Genomic DNA, 16,519 nt, shown 5'->3' with positions numbered 1-16,519 from the left:
CTGTCGATGTGCCATCTCGAAGGTCTAAACTAGCAAAAGCTGGAATCGTAGAGCGCGCTCGTCGGAGCCCTGCCATCGCCAGCGATGCCTCATGTGTTCAGGAGGCCATGCGGAGGAGAGAAGAAAAGTATGATATATTTGTCCATAGCAGCCTTGGTACACAGCGTGTCACTGAACTTCTGCTGCGAATGGTTTGATGATGCTATGAGCATAAATTCTTACGAAATACGAAGAGACCATTTCTGGCTTCCTTCTATATGTAGTAACTATAAATGCTTATCCGGTATTAAAAGCAGTAAATGCTTACTGCTTTTAATTACTGCACCTTAAATTCTCCAAGTGAGTGGAGTTGATTGCTTTCAAAAGTTTAAGTATTGCAGGCATTGTTTACTATCCGTACAAGTGTATGACAAAATATTTCGGAGAAGTGGTTCCGAGTTTAACGGTTCCTATTGAAGGCCTGCCTTTTTATGCTCTTTTTCATATTTAGTGATTTCAGTATGTGTGTTTCCTTGTTGTTGGGACCTTAGGATTGAGGAAATAAGCGTTGCTTATTTTTTCCGCATTATGTTGTTCCAAAAGACGTACAGTGGCCTGCGAGCTTAACTGGAACGCTCCGCAGCATGGCCAGGACTGATTTGACCAGTGCCAGTAAGAAAGTTCAAGACGCTGTTGCCAGGATAATACCTCACTTAGTTTGGGTAGTGTGTCTGTGTGCATTTAGTAAAACCTCCGTAATGGAACTCAAGGCTACCTATGCAACGCTGGCATCAATCAAGCCGTTTCAAGGCATGCTGCTGAGCATTCAAGTTAAGCTTGCTGACTACTGTACGTTCTGATTGACTCTTCCTTGTAGGGCATCATTATATGTATGGATGTATGTTTAAAACTATTAACATACTCAAGAAAGCGTACAGGGCGAGAAGTCAATATTATCTTAAAACATTCTTTTCCTTGATCTGTTGAAGGGGCCCTGCAACACTTTTTGAGCATGGTCAGAAAACGCTGCCAATCGGTAGTAGAGAATCACGACAACATGCGAGCCAAATAGCACAACACGCAGCCTGGAATTCACAATAAATTATCAAAGTCAGCTAAAAATTGCTTTCTCTTTTCTCTATAAGTCATGTTATATGACGAAAAATCACACGTCAATGACCCATCTATCAGCCATGGGCTGATTTGAACTGGGCACGCGCTCGTTACAGAGATCGCCACGGCAGGGCCCTACTTGTCCAAGCATGCGCGCGCGATCACACTGAAAAACCCGTGGATTCGAAGAAAAAAAAAAGTGCTGAAAGTCGCGAAGCGCACGTGACGTTTTTCTGTGGCCCTGCCTTCCGTCCCTGCTTAGCTTCCAGAGCTTTCGTCGGGACAAGACAGAATGCAATTGCAGCATGTGACAAACCTTTGTAACTCCACTCGCACTGAACGGATTCTTCACATTTTTGCCGCATTGAATTCATGAGGCAATAAGCTCTTCCAGTGAATTCATTCTATGGTGATTGGAAAAAGTGTTTCAGGGCCCTTTTAACAATTATATATACAGAAAAGCTTGTTAATTCAAAGTGTACTATAAAATTATTTATATTAAGCATAGTTCAAACAAGGGGGTGAGCGCTAGAATGATCAGGTATCACGTAACGCAGCATGGGAAGAACCCAAAGAAGCCACCTCTGCTGAACTCATCGCAAATTAGGTGACATTAGCCATTTAGGGTAAGATATTTTGTAAATTGAGGCTACAGAGCTCAAGCACCAAACGGAATAATTGATCAGTCAGTGATGTGTCAGAAACAAGCAGCAACATGCGTACATATGAGCAGTGAGCCTTAAGGTCTAAATATATGACTATTGGTGCTATAAATTATGTTCACTTACGTTAACACGATCCAAATTAAAATTAAACAGTCATTTGCAATTGCCCATGATTCTTCTGACGCGACCACATGGCTATCATTTACTGCTTGCCCGGCAGCTCTGACAAACCGTAAGAATTCTCATACGGGGAGTGATATGCCTGCTTTGTTGTACTTCTTCTCAAGTAAATTTGGTTTGGTTTCGCCAAACATTGTAATCACTCTGGGCCAACTTCTGTGAGGAGCAGTGAAAGGCCAGGGGGCTCGCAGTTTGAATTCACCGTTGTGGGCTCTGCCTGGAGGTGGGTGCTAGTTCAAATGAACTGTACGTTCGAATTACCAAGCTTTTACTGTATATACGTATATTGACAAAATCTGAAACGCTGATCAGTGTGCTTAATTTCTGAACTTTCTATGAAGCCATTTTTACGACAATGACAGAATTTCTGTGAGATAATGGTAGACCTTTTTGATCTTTAGCATATTACACTAACAGATGCAGTGGCTACACTTCAACAAGGGTGATATACGAAAAAACTCGTGTGCTTGTGTTCATGCACTCATTAGAAAAATTCTAGGCGGCCCCGAATCGATACAGCTTTCTGCACTACTGCCAGATTCATGATAGTTGTATGGTGTTGCCACGTGAGACCCGCGAGTTGAAATCACTTTTCTGCTTAAACGGTAAGCAATACTTGAAAAACCTGTCTTGCGACCTTTCTGTGTGCAGTTTCAGGATCTTCAAACATCCGGTGAGTAAGGATGCTGAGGAGCCGCATCAGAGGAGTCGCCACCGTTGCAGCATCTGCGGCTACGAGAGTCTTAGAGCTTTGCGAATGAAGCAGCACATGAGGGTTCACACGGGCGAGTGGCCATTCAAATGCCATTTGTGTTCCCACAGCTGCGGACGCAAAGTTGACCTAAAGATTCACCTGCGTACTCGCACGGGCGAACGCCCGTATAAGTGCCACCTGTGCTCGCTGCGCTTGTCACGGAAGAACACGTTGTACGAGCACCTGCTTACCCACTCGGGCGAGCGACCGTACATGTGTTACTTCTGCCCCCAAAGCTTCTCACACAAGTCGACACTGAACGGGCATCTGCGTATCCACAATGGCGAATGGCCTTACCAATGCCCTTCGTGCCCTAAAAAGTTTAGGCAGAAGGGGCACCTCAACAGACACTTGTGTTCGCATCAGCACCATTGATGACTTCAATGAGATTCTTACTGTACATGCTTTTATTTCATAAAGGCACATTTTACATGTTATCTCTGGAGAACTGTGGCATTTCTGGGTTATGAAGGGCAGCAAATAAGCTTATTGTCACTAAATCGTCTATATGTATTGTTACGAGCGTTCTGCTGCCCGCCGGCTGAAATGCTCCCAGAGGCGGTTCCCGGAGCCAGACTACCTGGAAGGTGCCGCACGACTGGCTTGTAGTAACATGTCTTTCTTGGTAAATCTGTGTTTCATAAAATTGTGTACTTGCCGCTCCCCTCTATAATGTACTGTATTTACCTTGAGGGTACTTAAAATACATAAATATGACATGATGTTTTTTACCCGAAATAAATGCTCTGAAAACATAAGCAAATAAACCTCTCAACATCCTAAAGGTCCTATTTTGAAAGAGCTGGGACTCGGATAGAACATGCATACTTCACCTTTATCGATCATTGGTACACACCATCCTTGCTAATGGTTGCGCCGTATATAGATCAGCCAGAGAGACTGTCACACCTTCGAAGACTACATCTGACACACAACAATGCCCTCAGACTACCCACGGGAGCGTGCAGAACATCCCCAGTTGAGAGTTTACATGTAGAAGCTAACGAACCTTTTTGTTCACTCTCCTTTCCACCACCTTTCCTTGTGTGTACATATTTTGTCTTAATGCTATAAAAATAAACAGTTGTCAGTTTACTCTTGTTGTTTCCAAAGTCTTTGTCGATTTTGTTTCCTTGTAGCATGCCTTAAATTTACACTATTTCATAGGTGCTTGTGCAGCATATTCTCTTCAGTGCCGTCACACTCGCTTGAGCTATTTGTACTGCTCATTACATGTAGGCATAAAGCCACGCTCTTCTTCCCAAAACCTTGTAAGCATACTAGGAGCGATAGAATTTCTAGGAGCACGGCGATCAAATTTCTCGCGTGCTGCACCAGAAACGAAGCAGCTGTCAAAACCAAAACTGCAGAGTGCCAGTTAAACCTGGCACTGAAATCGCTGACATGAGAAGTGCATGTTTTTTTTTCTGAACGCACTTCGTTATTGCTTTTTTATTTTTGAAAAGCTTTCACAAGATATAAATGTCGCACTACAGTGCCGACGTGGCTGTGGTCATGACAACAGGCCATGCCTGCCCTTTTGTGTGGTAGAAGGATAGAACTTTATGTAAAGTAAGTTGAGGGGTTCGGAGCTAGTCGCTTGTCTGCAGCGACCTCTTCTGCCCATGCAATGATGGCTTTTTGCAGTTCTTCGTCGGGGGACACTATTAAGGTCTCCCATGTCACTTCTGGGGGTGCTAGCAGAAGCTCTTTGGGTGAAACGGGGGGAGCGGGAGGGCCCTGACCCTAGAGGATGCGACTCTGGTTTGCTGTGGCATTTTTATTGCAATATTTCGCATATTTAATCATAATGAATCAACCTCTCTGCCCGTGAAGAGAGCTTAGCGGTGAGGAGTGGTTTGGATATTAGTTTGAATTCGGTGGAAGACAGTAGCTCGCGCCCTCGTAACTCGTAAGGTTGCTGCGATGTACGGGGTATCATCGAAACTCATCCCTGTACGTAGTGGTAAGGTCGTTGTAGGAGGTCACCGCCTCCCTTGTCGGTGGGCCCGGTTCCAACCAAAGTGCGAGCCATTTTGCTAACCCTCAGGCCACTTTATGTGTCTCCTCGTTATTGGGGTTTCCTGAGCGAGCAGGGACTCAGACCAGGTTCATTTCGGTTCTGTCGGTCTGATTGAAATATCTTAGGACCGTAGCTGTATTTTGTCCCACGCTTCCCCACGTAAAATTGAGAATAGCGCTCTTAGAGTCGCTAAGGACAGTATGAGTACTAAGATTCAATATGCTTACAGCCATTTCTTCGGCATCCTTGACTTGCGCGGCTCTAGTTGGAGCCACATTTATGATTCTAAATTCCCCGTCCACGGCACTCAGGGTGTATGTGTTTTGGCCTTGGTTGGCGGCATTGACGAAGACCGCGGTTTGGTCTTGGTTGTGCTTTTCACCTAAACTAAGAGCTTCTCCTGGCGTCGTATCTGCCGGACAGGGTGTTTTTTTTTTTTGATACTATTTGTTTGATCTTTTGATAACGCCTGATTGTGGAAGGTAGGGGTGCCCTGCGTCTGGTGTTGTGTATATAGGATTGATTCTTTAGTCTGTTCAGGATATGCAGTCCCGTCATCATGTTCGATAGCGATGTTATTTGTGCTGTTATGTGCACTTTGAGCAGCTCCTCTGGAGTGTTATGCAATCCCAGTTGAAGGAGCTTTTCGGTGCCAGTGTAAACACGTAAACTTAGGGCCCATTTGTACACTTATCGAATTATCGCCCCAATTTTATTCATGTCTTATTTTTGAGGGTATAATAGAGGAAGGAGTAGATTATGCAAAAGCCTTACAAGAGGCACCTTGTTTTCAATGCACAGATGTTCATTGAAACAAACTGTATCATTTCCTTCACGGCCAAAGTCCGACGGAACAAGCCTTTGCCTTTTAGCAGCTTTCAAAACGTTATCTCGTACAGAGCGAGATACAAACTTTACGACCAGATTTGGCCTATACGTTCCTTGCTCGTTACCAGGGAAATGAATCTGCGCATGTCAGTGGAACATCGTTTCTTGCCAACTTTGACAATTGCATCAGCTAGTTTTTCATTAGGCTTCCTGGGAAGGCCTTTGACTTAGAAGTTCTGTTGACGACTGTATTGCTTAATTTCAAGAAGCTCAGTCCGTGTTTTTTGTAGTTGCTCTTTTATGGAACCGTTTTCTTTCTTGAGTGTCATTCGTTCTTGCTTCGCTCTCGCAAGGGTAGCTTTAAATTCTTCGAACTGTGTGTTCATAAATGACACTGAATTGTTGATTTCTTGGATATGTTCATACACTTTTGAGCTAAATGTGTTGAATTTACTACTTAGTTCCACCACTTTCTTAGCAACGTCTTTTACTGTCGGCATTTCTATAAAATGCACACACAGCCGGGCAGCCCAGACACTAAACTAACTAGTGTTAATGTGCAATGCACGTACCTACGATAGCGATGACCAAAATCTTAGCCAGTGCTCGTGAAGCACACGTGCCTGGGCTTCCTGCAGTTATGCCTAGATCCAGTAAGGGCGTGCTTATATAGCCACGTGCTGGCCAGGCGGTTTCGCTCTAGCGCTGCTGCTTTGTGATGGCTGCGTCACCACAGCTTGCGTAGCACAGGGATCTATGAAGTAGGCGATTATGCCTGCAATAGCGATGAACAAAATCTTAGCCAGTGCTGGCGAGACACACGTGCCTTGACTGCCTGCAGTTATCAGGCTGTGCCTGTGTACGCGGAGAACGAGTGCCTCTCTCGGTCTCCGAGACAGTCGCCGTACCGTGGGTGTTCTCTAGCAGTACGTCCCGGATCACTGGTGGGGCACGGACAATGCAGAGCGACGGGCGCGTTGAAGACGCTTGCGCTCGGCTTCCTTGGCTTGCGTCTCGTCGGTGTTACCCGCCTGCCGTCTGCATTCTCGAACGCGATCGGACGCATGCAAGGACGGGCGGAAACACGGGCATATGGACGGACGGACGCTTTGCCCCACTCATCATCATTCACTCCGTGTATAAGCTGCGATTTTTTTTTCTCCTGCGGTTCTGCTTCAGCTAAATCTGACGATGTAATTCCAGGCTCAGATATTTTATGCCATGCAGTAAACACAATGTTTAATATTTTTATGCCCTATGCACTTTCAAAACATGAAAGCTTGTTGAGAGAGAGGTAGAGAAAAAAGACTTCATTGAATTATCTGGTGGACGACGAAGTTAAAGACGCGTTGGCACCATTAGATCCGCAGCTGTTTACATCTATTTGTTTACCACGGACGTTTACCAACACGGAGGAAGGAGTTTACCAAGCATTGAGGCTGCCATAGCTCGATAGCACGTTGGCAATGAAACTGCCCAGCTTTTGAAACTGCCCAACTTATTTCTCGACTGGCGCCACGTGGCGACTCGCTACAGTGCTCCCCCTGGAGCACTGTAGCGACAGATGATGTTGAAAGAAAATGGGAAACCTTTCTAAGCTCTAGAAGGGAAGCATCCCTCCTGATCAATGAAAAGATTAAAAGAAAGGGTGCTCAGTGGCTGGCAGAAGTCCATAAAAAGGACAGAAAGGCAGCTGCAAAATTTCGGAACCATCTAAACTCCCTAAGAAATGAAACAAATCTAGAGCAGAGGTTTATAACTACAACTCAAGGTGCTAGGCTAGAAGGGGACGAAGCTATTGAATATATAAGAACAAGGATGACAGAAAAATTTCAACACAGAAGTGCCTTATGCACCACAATAGACAGGGATGGATCAAGTGGCACAATGGCTCCATTTTCACAACGAGAGTGGGAAAGGGCTGAGAAGATCGAGGGTTCCATGTGGTGCATCAACAGGCCCAGATGGCATTCCATTTATGCTGATAAAGACATTGGGTCCATAGTCTAAACAGACTTTGAGAGAGGCAGTGAGCAGAACTATAATCGATGGTGAAGTCCCTGATGGATGGAAACTTAGCAGGATGAGCATGATTTATAAAGGAAATGGGGACAAAGATGACATAAACAACTCATCATCATCATCATCAGCCTGACTACGTCCACTGCAGGACAAAGGCCTCTTCCATGTTCCGCCAGTTAAGGGGGGACGTGGCAAGTAAAACTAATTTTTTTATTAATGTACTGTTTGTGATGCAATTTGGTGTGTGTATGTGGATGATTGTGAGGATTCCAAATATGAAAACCGTTTTCAAATACCTCTTGTACTTTTTGAGTTACAAGCATAATTATACTAATTATTGCTCTTCACACTTAAAGATATAATTATTGCTAAATGAAATTATTTTTTCATATTATTATGTTCCCAAAGCATCAACTTGTGCAAAGAAGCTATTAGTTGATTTTTCTAGTTCTTGTAACCATAAATAAAATTTCCAAAACATGGATGTTGTTTTGCGCACACATCGCAGTAATTATAAAATGTGTTCTAAGAATTTTAAATGATGAGTAAGAAGAGAGATAAAGCTTTATTGCACTGCTAAAGGCCTCCTGAGCCTAGTGCAAAAAACGGAACGACTCTATCAGTCTTTGTTAGAAAATGACAGATGTTCTAGCGAAGGCACATAGGCGAAAATCAAGAGTTGAGAAAACTTACTTTGAAAGTTCACTCTTGTTTGGAAGTTCACAACATGCCTAAAACACTCAGAATCCTCCTGGGCAGTAATCCTGAGATGCTGTGGCCTTGGCCTCTGTAGAGCGCAACCCAGTTTTGTGCTTCTTTGTCGTGGAACAATGCGCCTTTTGAGCCCTCTTTACCCTTTTGGCATCCTTTTCGGCTGCTCGCCGCAAAGAGCAGTCTCCTGGATTGAAGCCGGTCCTGTGCTTGCTGCTGCCAATTTATGCCCGCAAACTTCTTAATCTCAACTGCCCACGTAACCATCTGTCTTCCCCTTACCCGCTTGCCTTCTCTGGGAATCCGGTTAGTTACCCTTAACGACCAGCGGTTATCCTGTCTACGCGCTACATGCCCAGCCCATGTCCATTTCTTCTTCTTGATTTCAGCTATGATATCCTTAACCCCCGTATGTTCCCTAATCCACTCTGCTCTCTTCTTGTCTCTTATGTTTACACCTACCATTTTTCTTTCCATTGCTCGCTGCGTCGTCCTCAATTTAAGCTGAACCCTCTTTGTAAGTCTCCAGGTTTCTGCTCCGTAGCTAAGTATAAGCAAGCTACAGCTGTTATATACCTTTCTCTTGAGGGACAGTGGCAATTTACCTGCCATAATTTGAGAGTGCTTGCCAAATGTGCTCCACCCAATTCTTATTCTTCTAGTTACTTCAAACTCGTGGTTCGGCTCCATGGTTATGACCTGCCCTAAGTAGACATAGTCCTTTACAACTTGAAGTGCACTATTACCTATCTCGAAGCGCTGCTCTTTTCCGAGGTTGTTGTACATTACTTTAGTTTTCTGCAGATTCTTTTTAAGACCCACCTTTCTGCTCTCCTTGTCTAACTCCGTAATCATGAGTTGCAATTCGTCCCCTGAGTTACTCAGCAATGCAATCTCATCGGCGAAGCGCAGGTTACTAAGGTACTCTCTATTAACTCTTATCCCTAGCTGTTCCAATCACTAGCTGTTCCACATAAACAACTACTGTCGTACAACACTGGCATCAGTGGTCTACAGGCTGGCGATGAAGATTATACAGGAAATACTGCAGGCATGAATACAGGATGAGGGGGTGCTGGGGGAACTGCAGAATGGGTTTCGGAAACACAAGAGGTTGGAAGACAATCTGTTCTCACTGACACGTAGATCCTTTCTTTGGCGATTTCCTGCTTAAAAGTTCGATAGATCTCTAGTGCGCACTTCTTAATCATACCAATTCTCCACATGTCAGTCTCCGTTTCCTTTAACTTGTCGTACCGAAGTGGCAATGTAATTTTTCGTAGAAAAGTTGTGTTTTTGATTCATCGGTAACAGTTTCGGAGCTCTGCCCTATATGCACAACTTTTACGATTACCTTGGAATCACCATCTTATGTCTTGGCAATTGCTTTTAAATTTGTGAATGCAATAGATCCAATCTTGTTCCAAGATTATGTCAATAATGCGTAGGCTTTTGGTAAAGGGCCACTGGCACAATAATTTCGCACCTTGTTTCTCTTTTTTTCAACTGGTAGCTTGTGAATCGCTTATCATGGCTGGAAACCTCGTTTGCATGCATTCATGGAGGTTATTCATTTAGAGAAGCTTTTAGAGTGCCCAGTCGCAGTTTCGATTTCAAAGAGCACCGAGCTAGGCAGGAACGGTTGCGGTGGCTGAGTAAACATACCTGGTCATGTGACCACGCAATACACTGACATGGGCATCACGCACGTGAGTGGGCGCTGTATTGACCAACCAACACAATCTGGATTTGCATAAGGTCGCACCGCATTAATGTCGAAGTCGTGAGGTGCTCCGCATATCCCTTTGTTGTGTGACATGCACTTTAAAACGACTCTAAATATGTTCTAAACTTTATATGCTTAGATATTTCGTAGGTGTTGTGTACGTCTCCGGGTGTCTAACTCACTCATTACCTGGACTTTGAAGTTTTGTGTCAGCCCTTTATTAAAGACACATTGGAACATCGTTGACACACATTAGACACACATTGGAATACCGTTATACTATCCTGGACTCATTTAATGTTTTGTCTTGCTCTTGAAATGCATGTTAAGTGTTAGTGGGCTTGTAATAATTTACTAGTTATGTTGCGGATGTTACTTTTCATGGCATGAAATGTTACTTTTCACAAAGGACTGTGCCTTTGTTGCTTCTGTGTACCTGCTGCTTTCTCTCATGCTTATTGTTGAATGGCATTTATTTTGGTTTCATATTTTTTTTTGCCCGAAGTGCTGTTTTTTTTATTGACCCTTTCTCATACAAGTACTTTTCACCAATAAACCGTTTGTCAATGATCATTGCTGTATGTTTCCACAGCGAACAAATTTCATGTTTTGTTGATATTATGAATCCTTGGTATTCCACTGCTCACAAAAAATTTGCATCAAACTATTTGCATTTACTTATCCTTAATGTATCGGTGAAAGTCTACGGATAGCACTCATTTGCAATTGCGATTGAATGCACTTGCAATGATGAATTTTCTTCAAGTATATTAGTATTGCACAAATGCTGTGATCTATGTAGCTTGCTTTACATACCCATAATCAACTTTTACTTTAGTCATATTGGGGTCAAATCGAGAATTAAATGTCGTATATGCTAAAGCAGGTACCTCAGACAGGCTGGCTAGCATTTGAATGAGTTAACCCATCTCCATCACAGGTGCTTCATTGCTCTTGACATGTTAGTTATTAGACGGGCAGTTGTTGACGTCGCATCAAAGTATGTGTGTTCTTGTGATCTGTTACCAGGGCCATTTTAGCCTGATGGCCTTCTTTGCAGAACCGATAGTAAGATACTATACTCGTATACTTATGTTGCTTTGACATATTGGTTGCACCAAAATTTAACGACTGAAGGCGTTACAGAATGCTAGTCGGAGAGCTTGCCTCGAACTTTATGTCACTCGAATGCTCTTTGGACTTGTGACTCGGATCATGCCAAACTGAAACATCTTTTGCATATGCACCCGCAGTTCGCTTTGACGAGCCTCCTACATTTTTTAAGCATGGGTGGATTGAGGAAGGAAACTTTTCTAGTCCGTGATGCCTGTGTGAATCGTAGTAGACAGGCAAGAGTTTAAAGAAAACACATGTGGCAGAGGATTAAATGGAGCACTGAAATAGAGAAGTCTATTGGCATGCGTGATTTCTCTTGAGGACAGGCGAGGGTAATTAGAGAGTACTGAAATTGACCTTTGTTCCGAAGTGTACTGTCATAACCTGTTATATATTGTCACAGTTTGAAATATGCGCCATATTTTTTGTGAATCTCTAACACCCTCCAATAGCAATTAATGTAACCAACAGGTAATTAAGCCAAGGAAAGCATGCAGGTCGTTATTTGCATTTTCCTAACTGTAGTGCAACAATTCTCACTGAGAAGAACGGAAGGGAAGAAAAAAACAGCCTTTTCGTTCGTGAGATACGAACCCACAACTTTCGAAGACTGTGGGTTCGGATATTAGCATGGCTGAAGTTTTCGATTACTTTCTGTAATTGAATACACGGTATTATATGAATACCTCTGTAGCAATGACATGGTGCAAACACCCCAAAAGAGAGCCATATCATTACAGAAAGCGCAAGCTCAAGTTAAGATGGCTCAAGACATCTTTGAGACATCTGCCCAAGCAACTGTGGATGTCTGCCGGAGGTCAACCCAAACATAGTTTCCTAATTTTAGGAAACTCTTATGAACTCAAACACATTATCAGTGGCAAGATGGAAAAGACATCACCTAGCGAAAGCTTGTTGCGCCGCCAGCGCCACCAAACCGAAAGCTGTCGCGGCGCCGCGTGATGAGTCGGCTCCACAATAAAAGTATATTTTAACAAACTATAAAAAGTCTTTAGTTTTTTTTTTTTTTGGTTAATCACTGTTGCTCAAAAAGTTGTTTGCACTGAACCCCAGGCCATTGACTTTATGCCTCTCACCTCCATGACGATAGTTATAGCGCGAGAACAAAACGACGACACAGAGACAAGACTTTCTTTCGCGTCCTTCTTGTCTCTTTGTCGTCGTTTTGTTTTCGCGCTACAACTATCGTCATGTCATACCAACTAGCCCAAGCTGCCATACTTCTCACCTCCAGTAACGTACGGCTTTTTTTTTTTTTTTTTTGCAGTGTCTTCTGCCAACACCACCTAGACTATTGACAATAGTCTAGGCGGTGTTTCTTCTGCGCCGCGCAACATCGTTTTTTGACCACGACCTACTGTACTCTTGACCTGCCCAGTTGGCGGCGGTCTACGGAGCTGCCTGCGCCGGCTCGGATGCGGAACTTCACCACCTAGGGGGCGCTCGAGTTACCCCAGCTGAGCGCTGGTGGATGCATGGAAATGCACGGGTTACTGCCGGTTCGAGAAGAGTTTCATCACGCATTGAGCAAATATGGCGGGTATCTTGAATCATTTTATTTCATGTGACTTTAAGAATACTCTTTTGAATTTTAGTTGACATTTCAGTGCATTATTTTTCAATTAGAACCGCAAATCAGATAGGAACACATGTATCAGCGTGCAAAATAAGAAAGAAGGATGGCAGAGACAGGTTGTAAATACTGCTGGCCCTCCAAATGTTTATTTAACTCACTATACCGGCTATACGTGTATACAATGGTAGACTTCTTGTCGCACACTCAGCTGGATTGAATTTACTGTCTGGACAAGAAAGGGCAAGGACTATGACATTTGACAGTGGGTGCGGCATCCAGCGCGCATAGAAAACAACCCAATATAGACAATGTCGCGCATAAATAACCTCGTCTCAAATGGCATATGTAGATCTCAGGTACATGAATAATCAACAAAAACACTCTGCAACTGTTTTGAAACGAAACAGCAAACAACAACAGCAAACAACTTTACCTGCAAGACTGCAGCGTTTGCTCTTTAGGAGAGCAGATTAACCTCTGCAACTTCACATCTCAGCTTGGCTATTCGCGCTTATTATTTCTTGCCATGGTTTGGCATTTTCGGTGCGATGATTTTGTGGAAGTCATCACACGGCGAATCTTCTGGCTTGTTATACTTGTTTGCGTGGTCAATGATTGTCGGTCGATCTTTTTTTTTTTTACTTTGTCGCCAGGTGAGGTTACAGGTGGTTCTGCGCGTTCAAATTTGGTGAGCGGGTGCACAAAGTCTGAGGATGGTCCCGAAGTTGTGTTTTCGGATGGTACTGGTGACATATGTCGCTCGATGTCAAGCTCGAGATCTGCTGCGCGCTGGGCCTGAACCTTTTTTCTTCCTGCATTAAAAATTGTGTTCTTTTATACGCCTTTTCTTAAAATTCGTTTTGATTGGTCCGTTTCGTATGCAAGACCCGTGGGGAGACGTCAAGCATTAAACATAGTTAGTCACTTTTTTTCTTAGGGCAGTGTCCACGTTCCTGAACATTTGAGCGTTTCAAGGTGCGGCGGGCTTTTGCCGCGGGCGGCACCATGTACTTTGGATAGTGTAGAAACACTGACGGCACAGCATTCGCTTTCAGTCTTTTTATTTTTAGTGCCGGCCTATAGTCGGTTGGAGCAAAGTGCACACTTTGGGAGCCAAGCTTCATTGCCAGCACCTTGAAAGGAAGAAGATGAACATTCAGTGAAATATTGTGAATTAAATACAAAATTTCTTGTTCTTTTCGAAGGAGTACATCATGCAATTAGAAGTTTATCCCATAGTGGCGAAGTAAATAAAACAGAGTTATGAAGTGAGCGTATGACTTCACCTCGTTAACCATGTGACACACGTAACTGGCTGAGATACATTAGCACTAAATAAAACGGATGACCACAAGAAAGAAGACAAGGACACACGCTACTCACAACTTTTCATGAGAAAAGTTTTCACGTATATGTCCTTTTGTCATGCATGCGCGTAGACGGGTAAACTAACACGTTTATATCAGACGCGGTAGCACATAAATTCAAGTTCGTGGTCGAACTAATTAGGCGACAGAGGATAAATATTCACTTATGCAATGATCTCTGCTCTTTTTGGTAATGTAATTAAACTACCAGAGCAATCTCGAAGAAGCTGCTTCTTCCCACAATGGGTGTCTACTTGCATAACCCATGTAGTGATATGGCTTCCATATGTGCACTCTTGTCGTCTTTCCTTTTTTTTTGCTAACAAAAAGTTGTGAATATGGCACGTCATCATGTACTTTCTTGAGGTTGTTGGTTTATTTTTTGCGCTAATATGCGTCTCAGTCTGTCACGCACCACTAACCAGCCCAGCAACTCACTCATTTAAAGACACGTAGTCATTTACAACCCATACTACATTTTCAGCGTGTCAGGTAACGCCTAATTGAGCAGACTTACCCTTTCTAGTAGTCACCTTGATTCATTTTTCACCAACCTCGATCACTGAAAACTCATGAAAAGTTATATCAGAAGTCTTCCCTTGCCTTGATTCGCAGAAAGGCACGCAGCACACACCATTGTGATGGTTCACTTGCACCAAGAAACCTCGCTTCGCTGGTGTACAAACTGCACCTACCTGCACGCTTCTATAGCAGCTCGGAACGAGGGGACGGTAGCAAAAGATCTTTATTATACTTTTAAGTTTATTCAAAAAGAGGCTTTTATTCATTTTTTTACAATCGTCCAGAGTGTATGCACACGTATACATTGCTGCTTTTTTCCCAATGTCGCGCGAACAGACGGCAAAAAAAAAAAAAAAAAGCGCGGCGGCCTATATTTTGGTTGTCAGCAACCAGTGCGGTTGGGCTAAGTTGTAGCGCTACAAAGCGCATAGCGGGAGGCGCCAGTACCAGAAAGGGCGTGCTGGCGCTTCGCTTGCTGGGCAGGTCAGTAGAATACAGTAGGTCGTATTTTTGACTAGCCAAACTAATCCACGACCAAATCCAAAAAGCGTTTGTGGCGGTTTGCTCGGTGTCAATAGCGTCAACTCAAAAGCGTTGTTTTCTCCGAACTTTTCGCCGAAATGGACCAGCCATTGGAAACATGTACAGGTAAGTTGTCTAAAAGAAGCTTTTCAGCCTTGTTGTGGGATTTATCGAGAAGGCTAGCTGTTACACTGGGACCGCTAAAAAAACAGACCGTGTCCTCGTCACCAACCATCAACGTTTCTAGAACTAGGTAAGCTGCAAAACTGAGCGATGTTGCGTGGCGCCGCCGCTCCCAGCGACACATGTGGCACTGCTGTCGCATCCGGATTCACTCACTGCATGCTCGCTCATGTCACTCCCGTAACCTCCGTCGGCTCTGCATGTTGCAGTGCGTGTTTATCCGTGGAGGCTTCTTTCTGCGTGAACAGTTTTGTGCTTCAGCGCGCCCTGTTCTGCTTTGTATGTGTTGCGTGTTTTCATCATGCCCAGATGTTGCGTTCTCGGCTGTAGAGTAGCTACAGGAAATGAGAGACACCACAACATTTCTTTTGTACCCACGTGTACCTGAGCAGCGAGAGGTATGGGACCACGCTATTCCTCGTGCGGATAAGAAACTACCCAGCACCTCACGTGTGTGTGATATGCTCTTTGATGAGAAGGACATCCTGAAGACTTTCACTCACGTCATATGGTAAGAAGGTACAAATCGCAAGAGGGAAGTGGGACCTCGCCGAAGGACGCGTTCCACGAATATTCCCGAATTTGCCGCTTACCTTGCCCGCTTACTTTTGTTGCTGGGCCCGCGACAAAGAAGCGAAAGCTGCCCGATAGGAGTGGGGTCTTTTCCAGAATATCATCGACGAAAAAGAATAGACTATCTCCGAGCACTGAGCTCGAAGACAGTGAAATAAGTCCCGACATGCCGTCAACTAGTGGCGTCATTTCGCTTAAAGACATATAAAACGTTTGTTTGCATGCTGGCGGAAAGTTGTTGAGTATGGCGAGACATGATGTCTTGTGGTGTTTCTAGGGCTCAAAGAAAAAAAAGAGCGCTATTTGTGGAGAAATGCGTTTTCGTCGCAGAAGACATGACAGTCACCATTAGCAGCCGTCACAATCGCTTAGCCAAGTCGCCTGGCAATGCAGATACCATCACCCTATGGGCCGAACGTCTGGAACACATAGAAAAGCTGCAAGTGTGTTTATGTAGTCCCAATGCGTCAACAGGCAGACTCGTGAGTAATGACTACGAAGTACTCACCGATACCCCAAAGTGTGGTTTCTGCTCGAAGCTTTGGCTGCAGCTGTGTTATAAGGTTGCAATAGAGGAACTTCATAAGAAGCAGAGGGAAGTCATGCTCAAGAAAATGGCTGCACGCATAGCTTTTCGA

At 44.0% G+C, this 16,519-nt stretch overlaps 1 protein-coding gene across 1 annotated transcript in view; it reads left to right on the top strand.

The window, feature by feature from the left end:
• The first annotated feature begins 363 nt into the window (after positions 1–363).
• The window catches only part of LOC142766111 (uncharacterized), a 37,373-nt gene continuing 21,217 nt past the window's right edge, over positions 364–16,519 (top strand). Inside the window, exons 1-2 of the mRNA XM_075867960.1 lie at positions 364–3,060; positions 15,105–15,251. Of these exons, the coding sequence (XP_075724075.1) occupies positions 2,491–3,060; positions 15,105–15,251 (717 nt within the window). The 5' untranslated portion in view covers positions 364–2,490. The remainder of the gene's footprint in view (positions 3,061–15,104; positions 15,252–16,519) is intronic.

Source organism: Rhipicephalus microplus, chromosome 6 (genome assembly GCF_043290135.1).
Source record: "Rhipicephalus microplus isolate Deutch F79 chromosome 6, USDA_Rmic, whole genome shotgun sequence".
NCBI lineage: Eukaryota > Metazoa > Arthropoda > Arachnida > Ixodida > Ixodidae > Rhipicephalus > Rhipicephalus microplus.
This window is presented reverse-complemented; position numbering and strand designations above follow the sequence as displayed.